Source organism: Fulvia fulva, chromosome 8, assembly GCF_020509005.1.
Source record: "Fulvia fulva chromosome 8, complete sequence".
Classification (NCBI taxonomy): Eukaryota; Fungi; Ascomycota; class Dothideomycetes; order Mycosphaerellales; family Mycosphaerellaceae; genus Fulvia; species Fulvia fulva.
The window spans coordinates 2693346-2710939 of record NC_063019.1 but is presented as its reverse complement, the minus strand read 5'-3'; the positions used below and the strand labels follow the sequence as shown (position 1 = coordinate 2710939).

At 54.6% G+C, this 17594-nt stretch overlaps 7 protein-coding genes across 7 annotated transcripts; 3 read left to right on the top strand and 4 right to left on the bottom strand.

Moving 5' to 3' along the window:
* Window positions 1–38: 38 nt before the first annotated feature.
* Window positions 39–1244, top strand: CLAFUR5_11279 (Transmembrane protein 19; the record flags this gene model as incomplete). Its single annotated transcript, XM_047910427.1, has 2 exons — window positions 39–260; window positions 522–1244. The coding sequence occupies 2 exons, from the start codon at window positions 39–41 to the stop codon at window positions 1242–1244; spliced, it is 945 nt and encodes a 314-aa protein (XP_047765689.1).
* A 268-nt stretch (window positions 1245–1512) lies between these two features.
* Window positions 1513–1982, bottom strand: CLAFUR5_11278 (uncharacterized protein; the record flags this gene model as incomplete). The annotated part of the gene is made up of 3 exons (XM_047910426.1): window positions 1513–1643; window positions 1703–1856; window positions 1908–1982. The coding sequence occupies 3 exons, from the start codon at window positions 1980–1982 to the stop codon at window positions 1513–1515; spliced, it is 360 nt and encodes a 119-aa protein (XP_047765690.1).
* Window positions 1983–2966: 984 nt separating this feature from the next.
* On the bottom strand, window positions 2967–6659 carry CLAFUR5_11277 (uncharacterized protein; the record flags this gene model as incomplete). The annotated part of the gene is made up of 3 exons (XM_047910425.1): window positions 2967–3028; window positions 3082–6156; window positions 6206–6659. The coding sequence occupies 3 exons, from the start codon at window positions 6657–6659 to the stop codon at window positions 2967–2969; spliced, it is 3591 nt and encodes a 1196-aa protein (XP_047765691.1).
* A 1621-nt stretch (window positions 6660–8280) lies between these two features.
* On the bottom strand, window positions 8281–9450 carry CLAFUR5_11276 (Lysine acetyltransferase; the record flags this gene model as incomplete). The annotated part of the gene is made up of 1 exon (XM_047910424.1): window positions 8281–9450. One exon carries the CDS (start codon window positions 9448–9450, stop codon window positions 8281–8283), a length of 1170 nt encoding a protein of 389 aa, XP_047765692.1.
* A 1096-nt stretch (window positions 9451–10546) lies between these two features.
* On the top strand, window positions 10547–13428 carry CLAFUR5_11275 (E3 ubiquitin-protein ligase; the record flags this gene model as incomplete). The annotated part of the gene is made up of 2 exons (XM_047910423.1): window positions 10547–12160; window positions 12211–13428. 2 exons carry the CDS (start codon window positions 10547–10549, stop codon window positions 13426–13428), a joined length of 2832 nt encoding a protein of 943 aa, XP_047765693.1.
* Window positions 13429–13895: 467 nt separating this feature from the next.
* Window positions 13896–15929, top strand: CLAFUR5_11274 (TBC domain-containing protein; the record flags this gene model as incomplete). The annotated part of the gene is made up of 1 exon (XM_047910422.1): window positions 13896–15929. The coding sequence occupies one exon, from the start codon at window positions 13896–13898 to the stop codon at window positions 15927–15929; it is 2034 nt and encodes a 677-aa protein (XP_047765694.1).
* Window positions 15930–16617: 688 nt separating this feature from the next.
* CLAFUR5_11273 (uncharacterized protein) lies at window positions 16618–17548 on the bottom strand (the record flags this gene model as incomplete). The annotated part of the gene is made up of 3 exons (XM_047910421.1): window positions 16618–16709; window positions 16763–17402; window positions 17453–17548. The coding sequence occupies 3 exons, from the start codon at window positions 17546–17548 to the stop codon at window positions 16618–16620; spliced, it is 828 nt and encodes a 275-aa protein (XP_047765695.1).
* Window positions 17549–17594: the final 46 nt, after the last annotated feature.

The window sequence follows — 17594 nt, the reverse complement described above, 5'->3', positions numbered from 1 at the left end:
TTTCTCCTACCAACACAATCCAAAATTCTTCTCTCATCATGGACCTCCAAACTATCGACGTAGCGATGTTCGCCAAGACACATGTCTCCCAAGTCACAGCCACCATCGGCCTGGTCACATTCGCCATCACCAAGAAGAAGCTGACGCCAGGAGGCATCGCGGCTGGTATTTTGGTCGCCTTCATCCATATGGTCCACCCTTGGCCGGCGTTCTTCTGGCTGTTGACCTTGTTCTTCTTCTTTGGGACTGTGGTGACGAAGGTATGTTGGGTCCTTTCCTGCTCGTGGTCCTTCCGCGCGCACCATTGCGAAGAGCCATTGCTTTCCTCTGAGAGGGAAATGGCGAATGTATTCTCCAAGCATGAACTGCAACATCAAGCTGTTGATAATTTCGATGCGCTGCAATAGAGATCGGAAGCATCCTTCGATCTCTTGTTGCATATGTCAACCTGTTGCACTATCTCCTACAGCACTACCATTGCCCACGTCATCTTTGAACTTCTCATACTGACAACCTCCTAGATCGGTCACGACAAGAAAGCGTCCTTGACACAGTCAGCTACAGGTGGTCAGGGCGGCGAAGGCGCCCGCACCTCAGCCCAGGTCTTCGCCAACTCCGGTTTTGCCAGCATCCTAATCCTAGCCCACACCTACCTCCTCACTAGCACCCCCTTCATCTCTTCCCACATCTCCATGACCGCGGGTCCCTACTTCCCTGTCATTCAGAAGCTGCTACCTATCGGCATCATCGCCCAATACGCCGCCGTGGCAGCCGACACATTCTCGTCGGAACTTGGAATCCTGTCCGAAGAGCAGCCCTTCATGGTAACGGCGCCGTGGCGAAAGGTACCAAAGGGGACGAATGGCGGCATCACGGTGGATGGACTGAAGTATGGAGCTCTAGGCTCCGCTCTCTTGACTCTGGTGGCGAGCGTGGCGCTGTTTCTAGCGGAGCCGAGGGTTCAGGCCAATGCGAGGGCGAGTGTGTTATTGATGGTTAGTGGGTTGGCGGGGAGTGTGATTGACTCGGTGCTGGGAGCTTTGGTACAGGTTACGGTGACGGACAAGGGAAGCGGGAAAGTTGTGGAGGGACATGGTGGGCAGAGGGTTCTTGTGAAAAGGGATGGGAGTAGGGTCAAGATCGGGAGGGATCTGTTGTCGAACAATGGGGTGAACTTCGTGATGGCCGCGTTGGCGAGTTTGCTTGCTATGGGTGTGGCGTGGGAGATGGAGATTGGGTTCTAGGTTTGAGGACAGGTACTGCTGGGTCTGACTTGATCCAGAAGTTATCTCATGACACTCTCCTGCCTCTCAAGCTCAGTTTCGCTTTTGAACCTCAGGCTCCCGTCCCAGCATCACAGGTCCCGTACTCCCAGTCAAGAGCACTGTGCAGCTCCCGGCGGATCAAGATATCAGACACGCAGCACTCCACGCATCATTTCATATCAAGCTCCAATCTCGAAGCTCGCGCGGCCCTATCGGCTGCATCGCCAGTGCTCTCGCACTCATGTACCTAGACAAGCTCCTCATCACCACTGTCCAGCTCAGCCTTGACTGGGCTCTTGGTGACCTCGTCATTGTCTTTCTCCTCTCCACCAGTGTCCTTCTTACCCTTCTTCTTAGCACTGCCACCACTCTCACCAGCTACACACAAAGAAGTCAGCATCCCCACCAACCTCAATCCGGTAAAGCAATCGACTCACCAGCCTTACGCTTCGGAGTCGCCTTCTTCTTGGGAGTGGCGCCCTCGTCCTTGGTAGCAGTACAGCCCAGCTTGGTACGAATGACGGCCCACTGATCACGGGCGTACTTGGGGGTGCTGCAGTTGGCATCAGCAGCGACAGCGGTCCAGTCGATCTATCGGTCGGTCAGCTTGTGATCGAAAGACCTGGACATGCTACAGCATACTACGGCCGAGCTCATGTTCTTGACGACGGCTTGAAGCAGCTCAGTGTGACGAGCTCCGAGGTTTGGGGTGGCCATTGTAGTGGATGTTGGCGATGGTTAGGGTGTTATTAGGGATGATAAGTCTGTGTGTTACGTTCTTGGATGTGGTTGAGCTTTGGTCCGGTGGTTAGATGGTTGGTAGAGGAAGTGGTTGTGGTTGAGGATGGTGGAGTCAAGTAGGAATAAAGCTGAAGAAGAGCAAGGAATGGGTACAGAAGAAGCTCATGTGAGGTTGAGGAGAAGCGGCAGCGCAATGTGAGCGGACTTTTGGTGAAGCCGCCATACAAATGCTGCTCACTTGCTCGCGTTTCAGCTTTCGCGAGTTTCCACGGCTTGTGCCGGAGTCTGGCAACGCTTTCGAACGGCTGGCCGTTGGCATATGGGATCACGAGGATTGACTCTTGGATGAGGTGAAGGTCGTGGTATTGTCCCTTTGTAATCGTCTTGCTAACCTTTGGGATTGTCCGCCATTAGCATACTGCGTATGGAATTGGCTCATCTGGCACGAAGGGACACATGGATGAATCGCAGTAGTCGATCGGGACCAGCACCACCAACTCTGGTAACAGAAGCCCAGACTCCCCATCGTATCTCGGTACGTCGAGGTTGATAACGTTGAACCACACCCAGCAGTCTCTCGGAATCGTGTTGAGGGCAGAAGAAATGCCTGAACATCAGCGATAACTCTATTACTGTCACCTAAATGCTCATTCTCTATCCATTATGCAGCTCTGCTGCCATCATTCATGGTGCACCTCATCCATCATACTCTACACCTCCCATCTCATCTCATCTTACCCTCGCCAAGCGAAAGCAAAGAAGCCGTGTTTACCAAGATTTCTCAAACTCCTTCTCTCTCGCAAGCTCTCGCGGGCGCCTAGCATCTTCATGTTACGTTTGACTACGTCGACGGTCTACCAGGGGTATCTCAATGACCGTGCTCATCCTATTCTGCTTTCAACTTTTTTCCTCTCTCGAAACGACGGAATGGCAATCTTGCAACTCTCAATCTCAACTCGCTCAAATGAAGTCTGCAGAGTACGAGAAGCCTCGGAACTCTTCTTGCATTGCTTGTGAAAGAACTGTAAAGTCGTTAGCAGATATCGACATGACGGGTGGTGGGACGATAACTTACCAGACTGGACTGGAGTCAACACTGGTGTGACGCTCGTAAATTCAGAATCGAAGTTGCTCGTATCAGCTCTGCCCTTGACCGTGGGCAAAAATGGCGGCGGCACGCGCTTGTGGAAGATGTCTTCCCAGTTGATGTTTCGGAAGAAAGCATGGCTCATGATTTCCTGCGCATCAGTAGGTCCAGATCCCAATCTGAGCTCCGGCTCTCGAGTAAGCAATTTCTGTAGAATCGAAACGCTATCCCGAGGCATGTGGATTGGGTACAGAGGCTCATCCGCAAGAATGGCATCATAAATCTCATCCTCGTCCTCACCTCGAAATGGTGACTGTTGGAGCAGCATTTGGTAGATCAGGACGCCGAATGCCCACCAGTCGACTGCGCGGCCGTACTTCTTGTCCAGCAGGATCTCTGGTGCCATAAATTCAGGAGTACCACAGAAAGTGCCAGTCGTCGAGCCGTACCACATATCTTCTTTGCAAAGACCGAAGTCACCAATCTTGATATGGCCGTCCAGAGTCAACATTATGTTGTCGAGCTTCAAGTCTCGATATATAACGCCATTCTCGTGGAAGTACTTGAGTGCCAGACAAACCTCGGCGGCGTAGAACTGAGCGCGCTTCGTTCCGAACTGTCCTCGCTGGATGTGCAACATCAGATCACCACCCATGATGTACTCCATGACGAAGTACACTCTTGTCTCGGTCTGGAAACAGGCGTGCAAGTTCAGCAGGAAGGGATGACGCTCCTTATTCGCTATCAAGAAGACGCGCTTCTCTGACCGCGTGCTCTCGACCTCATCATTCTCAATAATGAACTCCTTCTTAAGCACCTTGATCGCATACAGCTGCTTGGTGGTCTTGGTCTCGGCAAGCATGACCTTTCCGAAATTGCCCTTACCAAGAACGGCAAGGAAGTTGAAGTGATCCAGACCAATGCGACGTCCAGTACCTGCGGTGTTAGCCGGAGGAGCTGGCTTGCGCTCTTCAACGACGGGCGCAGTGACGGAGACAGTCGTCTGTTGCGCCGGAGTAGGCGGTTGTGGCGGAGGTGTCTGCGGTACTTGGACCTGAGGTACTGGTTGGTAGCTGCTCTTAGCTGGTGGCGCCGGCGGTGTGACGTGCTGTTGGTAAGAAGGTTGTGCTGTGTATCCTGAGACGGCTGCGTAGTCCGCAGGGTTATATGACGACTGTGAGGGCTGCTGCGATGATCCTGCGAGTCTCTTACTCTCGTTGTAACCATCCGCATAGCCTCCAGACTGTCGCGACTGTTGCTGAGCGTAGTCTGTCGAGCCTCTAGCTGCATACGGAGGTCGCTGTGCGTCCTGCCCATTGCCACGCTTTCCTGCAAGTGCGGCGGCCGCCGCAGCCGCCGAAGCAGATTGAGATGATTGCTGACGCTGGGCTGGTGGTCGATGTGTCGTCTCAGGAGACGGAGGCGTTGATCCGCCAGGGGTCATGGAAGCCTTGGCAGCATCCAGAGACGATGAGCCGCCTGGTGGTCCGAACGAAGATGTCCTAGGTGGCTGTTCATACGAGTCCGACATACGCTCCTTGCCATACGAGAAGCGGTCCTGCGTCCTCACGCTGTCGTCTCTCTTGGTGTGATCCTGGTGATCCGCCGACGGCGCAAAGCTTTGCGATTGTGGCGGCGGCGTCGGTCGACCTTGAGCTGCAGCGCCAGGCGGCCTAAGCTTTGAGCTGTTCTGCAGCATCCGGCTGGTCTTCGTCTTCTTCAACTCGAGCAAGATCTGGTTCGCGCTTTCCATGCTCATGCCGCAGAAGTCTGGCACGAAATGCACACAGTTGGCGTGACACGAGAGCTTGCACTCTGTACACCTCCTCGACTGCTTCCGGCCAACTGGCAATATGTAACCACAGTGACAGCACCAGTTGGCACTCATGTTGCTGAAAGCCTCGAACCTGTGCGGTATGCGGTGGTTGATCTTCTCTTCGTCCGGATCCGTCTCTGCATTGGATTTGCTGATGCACTTCGTAACCACTTTCTGATAGCATTTCTGATGACAGGTGTACTTGCAATCCGCACACTGCATGCCAGCTGTGTATTTGAGGAAGTCGCCGCAAAGCGCGCATCGCATGATGTTGTAGAAAGTCTGGACCGTGAACTTGTGGCCATACTGCTCGACAACCTCCTCTTTCTTCTGACGAAGAGCGCCTTTGCGCCCAAGACCGACATCGTATGGCCTGCGATCCTTGACCTGCTTGACGAAGCCGAGTGTGAGTTGTATGCGTCCAACGGGCTCAAGGGAGAACCATGCATCGACGTAGACAGGGCCAGTTTGTGGAGCCAACCCAGAACCTGCAGGACCTCCAGCCGCTGCAGCAGTAGACCCGCCTTGTCCCCCGCCGTGGGATGATCCGGGCGGCGGCTGGAATTGCAAATCTGGACGTGGCTGTCCGCCGTCCATCTGCTCAGCCGTCTTCCATCCAGCCTGGTTGAACTCGGTCTCAATCCTCTTTCGTCTGATCTCGTCCACGAGGTCAGAGAGACGAATCCACAATAATCCTATGGGAGTCGGTAGATCGCCGCTTGACTTGTCGTATACTGTGAACTCGATCTCGTTGGCCTTGTCGACATCGAACTCGTGCTGCTCGTCCGTCCATCGATCAGTCTTTGTGGCCTTCGTCCTGCCCTTAAAAGCATCCTCAACTTTCATGATGACGAAGGTATCCGGACCTCTGGCGAATCTACCAGATGCTGCATGCTCGACGTCGGCGACAGCGTGGATCTTCACCGATAGGTGTCCGCTCAATGGCTTGCGCTGACTGGGCGTGTCGAGACTGTCATCGTCTGCTGCATCTGCGCCATTCTCCACATCAACGTGAAGACCCTCATATCTTCGCAGTGCTCTTGTCAACAGCTGTATTTTCTGGTTGCTCTCCATTCTCCGAGTCTCAGCTTCGCCCTTGCTCTTGCGGTCGCCCTCCATTTGGTATAGTCGAACCATCTTCTCGATACCATCTTTGTACTGCTTTTCCACGCTGAGCTTGAACTCGAGTTGTGACAACATGAGTTGGATGCGAGGTCCGAGATGTGCTGTGTCGTACTTTATAAGATCTGTCGAATGTTAGCCACTATACTTCCACATCTTACCTGACTTGCTTACCCAGCTTGCTGTAGTTAGGACGGGCTCTGGGGGATCGGTCTCCAGGCCCGGGAGGTGCATATGGCGCTCTTGGAGGCATCAGACCAGGCGCTCCTCCCATGCTGTATCCTCCCGGGCCGGGATCACCATAGTCACCTCCTCCACCGCCGTAGCCCTGCTCATTGTTATGACCCGAGGCAGTAGACCCACCTCGGCCATGTTGCGGGGGTGTTGGTCCACCGTTGCCAGTGACAGACAGGTTGTTCATATCGTTGCCCATCTTGCGGGCCGTCAGGTCGTTGAGCGTTTGCTCGAAGTATTGTATATTTCGCCTGGCATCGCGTATCTGGGAGTCTACTCTGGCATTGACTCCTGGGTTGTTGGTCGCCTGCCGCATCTGGTTGGCAGCATGGATGATGGCCTTTTCGCGATCGATCTTCTTGCGGATCTCGTGCATGGCCGTGTCGTCGTTCATGGTGGCGGTGTTGCTGTCCTGTGCGGGCGGGCGGCGGCGTGGGACGTCTTAGGATAGTAGTGATAGCTCGAACCTCAGGCCGGGAGAGATCGGTAGTCGTCAATGTGCGGTCCTGAGGCAGAGGCACGTGAACGCTGTGATTCCAAACAGGCCCACTGCGCGGACTTCCGGGAGCTGCTCACGGCAGGATGGCAGTTCAGCTACGCGGTCGCTGCAGAGCTTGGACTGCAGGCCGTACGCGGTCCCGTGGGCGGAAGAATGAGGGCAGCCCGAGATGTGGTCTGTGGTGGGATAGTGGGCGCTCTGCTTGCTGGTAGAAGCTTGCACGCAGGTGTGGGTGCGGTGCGATGCGGTATATTGTTGGCCTGGCCTGGTGTCGGTGCTGAGCGGGCGGCAGCTCAAGACACGGGAGAGCGGGCGGCAGTGCAATGGCGAGTGTGCTTGCTGCTCGCTGCACGCTATGCTGTCGTGTGCAATGGACCTTCCGCGACGTGCGACGTCCTCGTCCGCATCGAGAGGTCCTGTCGCTGTTGAAGCGGGCGGCACTCTGACGTGCCTTTCAGACAAGGTTTCGACTAGTTCTAAGCGGTTAGGCCTCGTTTGCTCAGCCACAGTCTGTGAAGAATATAGAATCGTCCGGGTTTGGTGGCGAGACGTCTCCTTTTCTTTTCTTCACACTTCCGGAGTGCCTGTACGAGTCCGATCGCGTCGACCGAGGGATGAGTGAGAGGAAGCGACGCGTGCGATGAGGAAGCAACAAGGGCACGATACGAACGAAAGATGCGCAGGCAAGCAGGCAGTGGAGAGTGGGCATCAAAAATGTGCTGTTGGCGGTTGTGAACCTCCAAAGGTAAGCGTAGCGGAGTGGAGCTCTCTACCAACCCTTCTAGACTGCAAAGTAGCGTGCGATCCACGCTACCGCTACCCGACGTACAGTGCTTATTATACGACGACATAGGCGTTAGCGACGAGTATATGTTTGCGAGTTCGCCAACAGGCACAGTGCGGTAGGTCACGTGACCCTAAAACTTGAAAGTTGATCAATCAGAGCGGGCGCCAAGGCTAGTTGAGGGCTGGTATAGAGCTTCACTCCCTCGCTGACGCCTCACCTACGTACTCGCAAGCTCGTACTCCGGTGTGGCTAACGCTCGGTCGCTACGCTTAATCAATGTGGGGTTGACCTTGAATCAACATGAAGACATCTGCCCAACGATAAATGGCGATGGTGATGCTACGACTCAACGCCTGATCATCAACCGACCAAACTCTTCGACGTACTCTCGTCAACATGTGCAATAAAGCGCAGCAAAATCTTGTCATCGCATGTTGTGTCTTTGTTACAGGTCCTGCTGAAGCAAGCTGGGGCACGAGAGCAGCGATACCCTGCTGCGCGACCTCAATGAATCTGGTACCACCATGCCCACCATGCAAAGCTCTGACGGCCTGTCTGCGGTCTGGCCATCGAGCAGTTGGCAGCATCATGTCAGCATTCGTTGTTATTGCACCTGGCTTCAAGATTCACATGTCAAATGCAGATCCCGGCGTCGGTAAATACGGCGCTCATGCAATATACATGCAAGCGCTCCTTTGCATATCTATCTTATCTATGCAGCTGCTTGTTCTAACACCACCCATACTTTTCGTTGCACACCCAATCTATGTCCTGCCACGACCCAGTCTCGCCGTACCACTGCAGGCTTGTGATGCTTTCCTTCTCGCGATGCTGGATCGCCACCGAAGGGTTGGTTAATTGTGCTGCTGCGAGCGTCGCAGAAGTAGGATTCCAGATGGATACTTCCTTCATGTCCCACTTTGCGGCCTCAGACTGTGCGACTGAAAGGACCGCTGCGAGGGCATGTGTAACACGGCTGTCTTTCACTTTCGCAACGACTTCCGTTGAAGCAGGAACAATGTCCGACAACGTGTCCTCCTCCACAACGATTCGAAGAATGTGCAATGTGTTGGGACCATCTTCCTGTGGATTAGTCCAGACTCGCGTCCAGTATGCGAAGACACGCCTTCCCGGCTCATCGCCGACAATAGCACCTTTGACATGAGGTTGTTTGCCGCACAGCTGCTTTGCCACATAGTCCTCTCGAGCGTGATGCCAGGCTAGTGTCCGATGATCTGGTACGGTTGCTACCACCGTCCGTCCTGCATCTTTCAAGGCAGAAAGCTTCTTGCGCAGAAGCCCCTCATCTGCCGTGCACAACTCAGAAAGTTCTTCGGCCCCGAGCGGTCGAGCGTCCTTCGAAGACTGCTCCGCCGCTGCCGGTAGGATGATCTGTGCGGACGGAAATGGATGCCAGCCTCTTGCTGTATAAAACTCCTTGCCAATGTCAGAGTATAAGATACTGAAAAGGCAAGCCTTGCCATTGTCCACCTGCCATGATCTAAGCTTCTTTCCGAGGTCTTCCATCATTCGTCCAGCATAGCCTTTGCCTCTGTACTTCGGTGGACAGAAGACGGAGGCAACCCCATGGCATATCACGTCTTCTACCTTCCCATCCAGAGCCACCAGCGCCCTCTTATTGAGAGTTTCACAACCACACAGGACCTGCCGCGGACCATTGGAGTCCGGCTGATAGACAAGCGCCCATGGCGTTAGCCCGCCGTCTCTTGTGAGGTCTTGATCGTACAGAATCGATTCTCGTTGGAGGTACTGCTCGTGGGATAGTGCGCCGCGCCATTCCTCGCTGTTCGCATGTTGCTGCTGGATGAGTTCCTCGTAGGTCGCGACAACAAGGCGAAGGTCCGGAGACTCTTTACTCGGAAGTCCTGTGCTGTCCATGGTGACGTTGAAGAGTGTGCAACGAAGATGACTGAAAGATGATACAGCAGGAAGCAAGGGAAGAGACTCACAACAGAACCCTGATCGGTGACAGAGCTACTGCACGCCCTATGTGATACAGTGCTGTATCAGTCGCATAGACGTATCTTGAGTGTCGGGAAGTAATGCCAGCATGCTGCAGTACTTCGTCAACGCATTGATGAAGCGGACTTCGTGTCAGTGTTCAAGAAGGCAGCGGACCTTGCTCATCCCAGACGCAGATGCACGAGTGTGAAAGCTGAGGGACGATAGCCAATCGGTCAAGACGCTAAGCCATTCACAGAATGACTTTACACGTCGACCTCTCTCTTTCACGATACTGTATATCGATGAGGTGAAGACCGACAGGCTCCGCATTGAGACTCATCACCCACGAGAAGCAGGAAGGCATCGGTGTCATTGCCGTCGGGATGCGGAGCGTGTGAGATTGGTTCGACATGTCAGGCTCGCACTCCACTCGTTAAGGTCCCAACAGCTCCTTGCGCAAGCGCTCACGGAGTTGCATTCACTCCCGGCCGCCGCGACGTGTGTATGGGAGACAGTGGATGAATGCACATGTGAGGAGGTGACACTGGACGCATCAACGTGATGTGTCGCGTTCTTGCCGCGAGCTCATCTGCGACTGCTGTCTCAATACTCAATACAATCGAGAAGCCCCGCATCCTCTTCCGCAGGCGGCCACCACCTCGAGGCTCCTTCCAAGACAAACAGCCTTCTTCACCGGCGGCCACTCGGCGGCCACTCCACTGCCTGCGAGACTGTGCTGCTACAAAGACCCGTCAAACCCACTGCCATCACTAATATACAGCCACCGCTCGTTCCCAGAAGCTCTGTTTCCTGCCGTACTTGCAGGTGTATTCCGGAGTGTGAAGCCTGACAGCCTTCACTCCCGTTGCACAGAGGCACATCCCAACACATGACGCTTCGCGCTCTCGCTTTCTCTCGGACCACCAACTAACTCACGCTCATTCTCTGGCTCGGACTGCACAATCACACCACTAACAAACCAGCGACACCGACCTGCCTCGCAACGCACTGATCCTCTTGGCTCATCAGGATGGCCACCCCCGCTGCCGCAAGGGGACGCACAGCAGAGGTCATCGATCTCGTAAGCAGCGATTCTGAAGATGAGCTCGAGGAACTGCCCCAACCTGTTGCTCGACCAGGCCATCGCTTGCAACATCGGCAAGATGATGAACCTCAGGCAGCAGCACCACAGGCCGCCAGAGACTCGCCAGTAATACCCCACCTTGGGCCCGACTTCTTCGGAGATCTTGAAGAGCTTCACGGCTTCGATCTGAACGCCATGCCAGGTGCTATGCCAGGACTGCAGTTCGACAATACCCCGCCCCACCCAGCATCCCCTCAACAGGGGCCTGGTCAGTGGGTGCACATTGACGGCGAACCGGTCTTCATCCCAGATAGCCCGGTGCCTCAGGCCCAACCTCAGCGGCAGGAAATGGTGCCGCCCCTCGACCTCGATGCCCGTGTCGTTACAGTTGATGATTGCGTAACTCGCGTGCTGGAGATCTTCCCAGACGTCAGGCTCGACTACGTTCATGAGCTATACGGCAGCCTCGGGACACCGGGAGACTACGAAGCTCTGTCTGGTGAAGCGAGGTATGAGCAAATCGTCGAAAAGCTCGTGACTGGCAATTACCCGAAGCAAGACAAGGGCAAGCAATCTCAGAAGAAGCGCAAACGCGAGGAGGAGGATTCAGCCGCAATTGACACCAAGCGTTGGGAGGGCCCAGATCGAGTGCAACTACCGCCCCACTTGAAGGGCTCTATGGTTGCCATGATCAAGGCAGACTTTCCGACCATACCGAACGCGCAGATCCAGAAACTGCTCGGCACTCACAAACATTTCTATCAGACTTATGTTGCGCTTGCAAACATGAGAGATACCAGCGACCCGGCTAAAGTTTGGAGAGGTCGATCGACCAGCAGAGGTGCCACTGCCGATACGATTGGCGCCAACAGCGGATCTCAAGTCATTCTGGAGGAGCTTGCAGCGGCTCGGAAGAAGGTCGCAAGTGTGAGAGCAGAACGCGCTGCCGCCGAATCTCTGAAGAGAGCAGAGAACGAGAATCTTCAACGAGCAATGGAAGCCGGCGAGACTGCAGAATGTCAAGCATGTTTCGATGATCTTCCAATGAATCGCCAGATTCATTGCAACGGTAACGTCGCTCACTTCACTTGCTTCGATTGCGCCGCCACATACATCAAGTCCGAGGTCGGTGAGGGAAGATGTCGTGTACTCTGTACTGCCGGTTGTGGAGCAGGCTTCGCTCACGCTCAATTACACTTACTATCCGACAAGTCACTGCTTCAGAGACTGGAGCAGCTACAGCAAGAAAAGGACATTCGTGATGCCGGTCTCGATAATCTGGAGGAGTGTCCGTTCTGCGAGTACAAGGCTATCTTGCCACCGATTGAGGAAGACTTCGAGTTCCGATGTGCGAATCCGGAATGTGAGAAAGTCAGCTGTCGTCGCTGCAAAGCGGTCTCACACATCCCGCTATCGTGTGAGGAGCATGCCCGGGAGAACGCGAAAGACAAGAACCTCAGTACTCGCCACAAAATCGAGGAGGCCATGACCGCAGCGCTGATAAGATCATGCAATAAGTGCAAGAAGCAGTTCATCAAAGAATATGGCTGCAACAAGATGGTGAGTGTCCCGCAAAGCTGTTTGATCTGACGCTGACTCTGACTTTTCAGACTTGTCCATCATGCGCCAACCTCCAATGCTACGTTTGTTCCGAGTCGCTGAAGGACTACAACCACTTCGATCAAGGACCGGCAGGGCCTCACAGGGCTGGTCAAGCAGCTGGAGCAAAGAAGAAGTGCCCTCTATACGACAATGTTGAAGAGCGGCATGAGCGTGAGGTCAAAGAAGCGGAAGATGCAGCACGAGCCGCGGCTAAGGCAGACAACCCAGATGTGACAGACGATGATGTTCAAATCAAAGTGTCGGATTCTGTTACGAAGGCCACCCAGGACCGCATCAGCAGAGGCGCTGTCCCCGAAGGTGCCGGAGGTGCTTATCCAGGACTTCACTATGCAGGACTCCCAGGTATACCTCGTCCCGCGTTACCCCTTTTTGCCCACAGACAGCTTGGTAACATGATGGCTGACTTTGACGAGGACGGGGATGATGACGAAGACGGGGATGATGAAGCAGATATGTTTTTGGGTGGGTTCGCCCCACAAGCCGTTCGTGCTCGAAGGGTCGGCGATGCTGTTCGGAGGGCCGCCCGAGCTCGAAGGGCCGACGATGCAGTTGAGAGGGATGCAATACGACAGAGGCTTCGAGAAGCGGCCCAGGGTCACCCTCGGCATCAAATAGGACCACTTCCACCGCGAGTAGCACAGCAGTTTCAACCCCAACCGGGAGCTGGACTTGGTCAATTTGGACACTTGCGCGGTGTAATACCCGTCTTTGACCCACCAGCAGCTGATAACGACGGTCTGTTTAGGGACATCGATATTCTCGGTCAGTTCGCTCAAGTACTCAATCGGGCAGAAGGCGGACGTCATTATCCCGGCCAAGGCGGTCGAGCGCCACAGCAAGCGGCAGATGGTCCTGGGGGCGACCCGGGCGCTGGTCGACCTCTTGGGCAACTCAACGATGGACGCGACGCTGTGCCTGGTGTCTTTGGTGGAAATCCTTTCTTTGGTGGTGCAAATCTCGGTCCATTCTTGGATGACCCACGCTGGCTCAATGACGACCTGGGCGCTGCTGGGAATGGTCATAATCCTCCTCAGCGAGCTGAAGCTCCGCCGGACAACGACGACCAACAACTACAACAACCACAACAGGCAAGAGAGCGTCGACGTCTCGTACTCCACGGGATGCAAGGGCGTCATGGTGGTCGAGATCTGGCTCAAGATCTGGCTCGGGGAGATCCACGTCGTCGACACGAGCATAGAGGATGACGAGGGCAGCAGCAGGGCCAGGACTCCCTGGGATGTTTTTTGGGGGCAATTTAGGGAGAAAGCATTGCTGTGATGCATACCTCCCTCAGATTGTTATTGATGCTTCGCTGCATATCGCGTAGATGGCATTTATCCAGGGTCTGTATTATATAGCGAGGCGCTGGGGGTGTCTAGACTGTTATCAAGCTTCTGTGCCCGCCTATAATCCACACATCTCCTCAAACTACTTCGCTGTCTTGCTCCTCTAAGTGACTGAAGCATGAATTGTATAGACATGTACTTGATTACTTGCGCACGCGAACCTTACGCGAGGCGCAAGGATGACGATTGCCTGCAAGGTCATTCCGAATTCCGCGTCCTGCAGGAGATCGGCGCCACATCCAATATCTGCCACACTTCGCCATCTTTTCCTCACAAAACGAAACACTTCAAAACATGTGATAGCGTGACGCGACGCTTCAGTCGATATGAGCTCAGATCTGAGCAGGCGGTCTTCACGTCAGCCACTGAACGACGACGCGACATCTCTGACTTCCTTCCCCGACCCTGCAGAGACGACGAGCCCCTCCCTGGAACCCTTGGACGAGCCTCCGGATGCAGTGGCTGGTGGTCAGCTCACCGGTGTTTCTCCTCCGCTACAACCTGTCAAGGAACAGATTGTGCCGACTGCACCAGCTCACTATGGCTTGAATGGCCTTCTCGATGATGCGGGGCCTTCCATGTTCGATGAGCAGGAGAATGGCGTCGGCGACCCGCAGACTTTGTCCACTGCGTCCACGGAGGCTTTGAGGAGAATCATCGATCATCGTGGAGCGGTGGAACTGGTGCGGAACTTGAGCCTGTTACTGGCGGAGCGGGATGCGCACGTCACGGCGCTGACGAGGTTGGCGGAGGAGTTCAAGGTGCCGAGGGAGAGGATTGCTGAGACGGGGAATCGAGTCAAGCAGTTTGAACGACGGCGGTTATCGCTCGCTGGTGCTAGTGAGGATCTTGCACCGACGATAAGGTCGGAGAGCAGTGATTCTGCGGCACAGGCGAGTTTGCCGGATGTGGGGAGAGGGACGATCAGGAATTTGACGCGGATGTTTGGAGGCGGTGGCAAGAGGAAAGATGCAACGATTAGGCCTACGCCAGCATCGATGAAGAGTGCGGCGACGAGTATGAAGAGTACCGCGAGTGCGAGTTCTTCGAGGTCGAACTCGATTGTGCCGGAGTCTACTGTTGTGAGGAAGAGGACGGATCGGCCAAAGTCGATTGATGTGTTGAGTGTCAACAGTGGCGAGAGTACTGGCTGGACTTCGACTTTCATGAATGCCGGCGCTGGTACCATCAAAGGTATCAGCAGTCTGGCGACGCGGGAACGGCGTGATTCTAGGGCGAAGGAGCCTCGGGGACCTGTGGAGATGAGTACGAGGCACGACAAGAATCAGCTGCCACCTACACTTTTGCGGACAGAGTCGAAGGATCCTCGGGAGATGGCGTGGAATAAATTCGTGCTTCGATTGAATGAATTGCGGGAGGAAGCTGGAGAGGAAGCTCAGAGTGGCGAGGTGCTGGGTGCTGCTCGCTGGGGTCATGAAGGTGGCAACGGCAAGCAGAAACTCGATACCCTCACACGACTGGTCATAGGTGGCATACCGATGCGACTAAGATCACCCATCTGGATGGAGCTATCGAACACATACGCCATCATGCGACCGAACGGCTACAAATACTATCTCGGCACACAAGAAAACGAAGACCCCCAAGAAATCGACGCGATCCTCAAAGACGTCCCGCGAACCCTCACCAGCAAATACGACTACTTCGCCGAGAAAGGCCACGACCGCCTACGAAAAGTCCTCGTCGCCTTCGTCAACAAATACCCCGGCCTCGGCTACACCCAGGGCCTAAACATGATCGCCGGCTACCTCCTCCTCGCCATCCCAGACGAAAGCGACGCATTCTGGGTTCTCTGCAACATGGTCGACTCCTACTTCCCACCCGACTACTTCTCCCCAGACACCGCCATGTCCGCCCCGATCGCCGACAACGTGGTCCTCCGCCAATACGTCAAAGACCTCCTCCCCAAACTCTACGACAAGATGTCATCCCTCGAGATCGAGCCCGAACACACCGTCCCCTTGTCCTGGTTCCTCACCGCTTTCGCTAGCGTCCTGCCTGAAAGTGTTCTCCTCCGGATCTGGGATGTGTGGCTCTGTGTTCCGAATAGCAAGACGTTTCTGTTCAATGTCGCGTTGACGCTGCTAGCTGCGCATGCGAAGAATCTCATGAGTTGTGAGGATCAGGGCGAGTATTGGGCGTACATGACGAGTAAGATTCGGGTGGGCGAGGAGCCGGATAAGGTCAATGAGTTGATTCGTAGTGCTTTTGGGCTTAGGAAGAGGTTGGAGCAGGTGGAGATGAGGAGAGGATTGGCGGTGAAGAAGGTTAGGAAGCATGCTAGTACTGAGGCTTTGTTCTCGCCTGAGGCGCAAGGGGAGGAAGAGGTTGAGGCATGATGCGGTATGTAGGAGAGATGGGCGTTGACTGTAAGCATTATTGACATGGCGTAGTGTGGTGTAGCGTAGCATTGATTGAAGATACCCATAGTAGCGATATCATTGTATCAGAATCAAACGTTATCAGGCCTGATGTCATCCTCGCGGGTATCGAACGCACTTATAGGTGACCTGAGGGTACAGTATACATCACAACAGGACTATGGATCGACCCCCTTTCGGGCGACTAGCTCAATGGCAGAGCTTCTGCAACAGAAACCCCCCTGCGGGCAAGAACCCGTTCGTATACCGCAAGGCAATCACTCGTCGAAGGTAGATACACCTGAGGTGGAGGAGGGCATGCAGTAGGTTGGCTATTGGAATCAGTCGTTGCTCACGAATCGCCGCTTTTTTGCCCTGTGCTCAACTGACTTTTTGCTCGTGAACATGTCAAGACTGTCATAAAGCGGATGTGTGAAAAGCGATGACGATTCTAGAGAGGATGTTGTACTGTATTGCATCTCATGTAAGTACAGCTGCGCATCCAGTCCCCATCACAGGAGGTTTCGAGCATTAACATCCTAACACGATGTCATCTAGCATGTGCCTTGCCCATGAAGTACCCCATATCTCAAAATGAGCAGAACGCCTTGCCATGTTGGCTCTCGAGTACCATGTGATGGCTTTTGTAGCCCGAGCTCTTGTTTGATCATGCTGGTGGCCTCTCTGGGCCGTATACCACTAGCTTGAATCTCACCTCACCCTGGCGTGGCTCAAGCAAGTCGAGAGCGATCTTCGAAGCTATACGATGTCATTACTATGGTGCCCGTGAATCTCGAAGGGGGCTTACTTACCGTCTTTGAGCTTTGCCTCAAACATAGCCTTGCCCACCTTACAGCCAGGATGACAGAGCTTCACTTCCTCAACACACCCCCCATACGGCGTCCATCCCTTCGTGTCCGCTGGCTGTAGCTCCGTGAACGTTGCCGCAAACCCGTGTTGGCGATCCGCTGTCTCCATGCTGACGATTTGGGATGGCACCATCTCTGTGATATTCACCACGTCACCGACCTTTGCGTCTGCTGGAGTCGCCTCCTTTGGAACGTTCTGCATAGGAGCATCACGATATGCCTCCTCGATCCACTTCTCCGTTGCCACGTCTCGAGTCCCATACATCTCGCGCCACTGCTGATTCCTGGCAATCCACAACTCGAGCATCGCCTGGGTAGTGTCATTGAGTTTTCCACTCGGCGCGAGGAAGTGCTTCATGATGCCCTCCTGAACTTGTTTGCGGACGAATTGTTCGGGCGTCATGCCCTCGGCGGTGGTGAAGATGTCGTGCGACTCCCTTGAACCGGTGTAGGTCCAGGCGTGGTCTTTGCTTAGAAGCTCGGTCTCGAAGGTCATGTTGCACCAGATGCGTTTGCACCAGACGTGATCCCAGTCGGTCATGGTGGCCATGGCCACGGCACAGCTGCAGGCGAAGGCCTCGCGCTATGAGCGTGTTAGTGGAAGAGATGGCTGTCGCGATGAAAAGAACTTACGTGTACTGGGCATGGTGCTGCAGCGATGACTTTGATCGACCTCATGACTTTCTCCTCAGCTCGCTCGGCCATAATGTCGACGAGATTGGTGGACATGATGTATGGTGTAGAGATGTGCGCAGGCTAGTGCTATGTGAAGTAA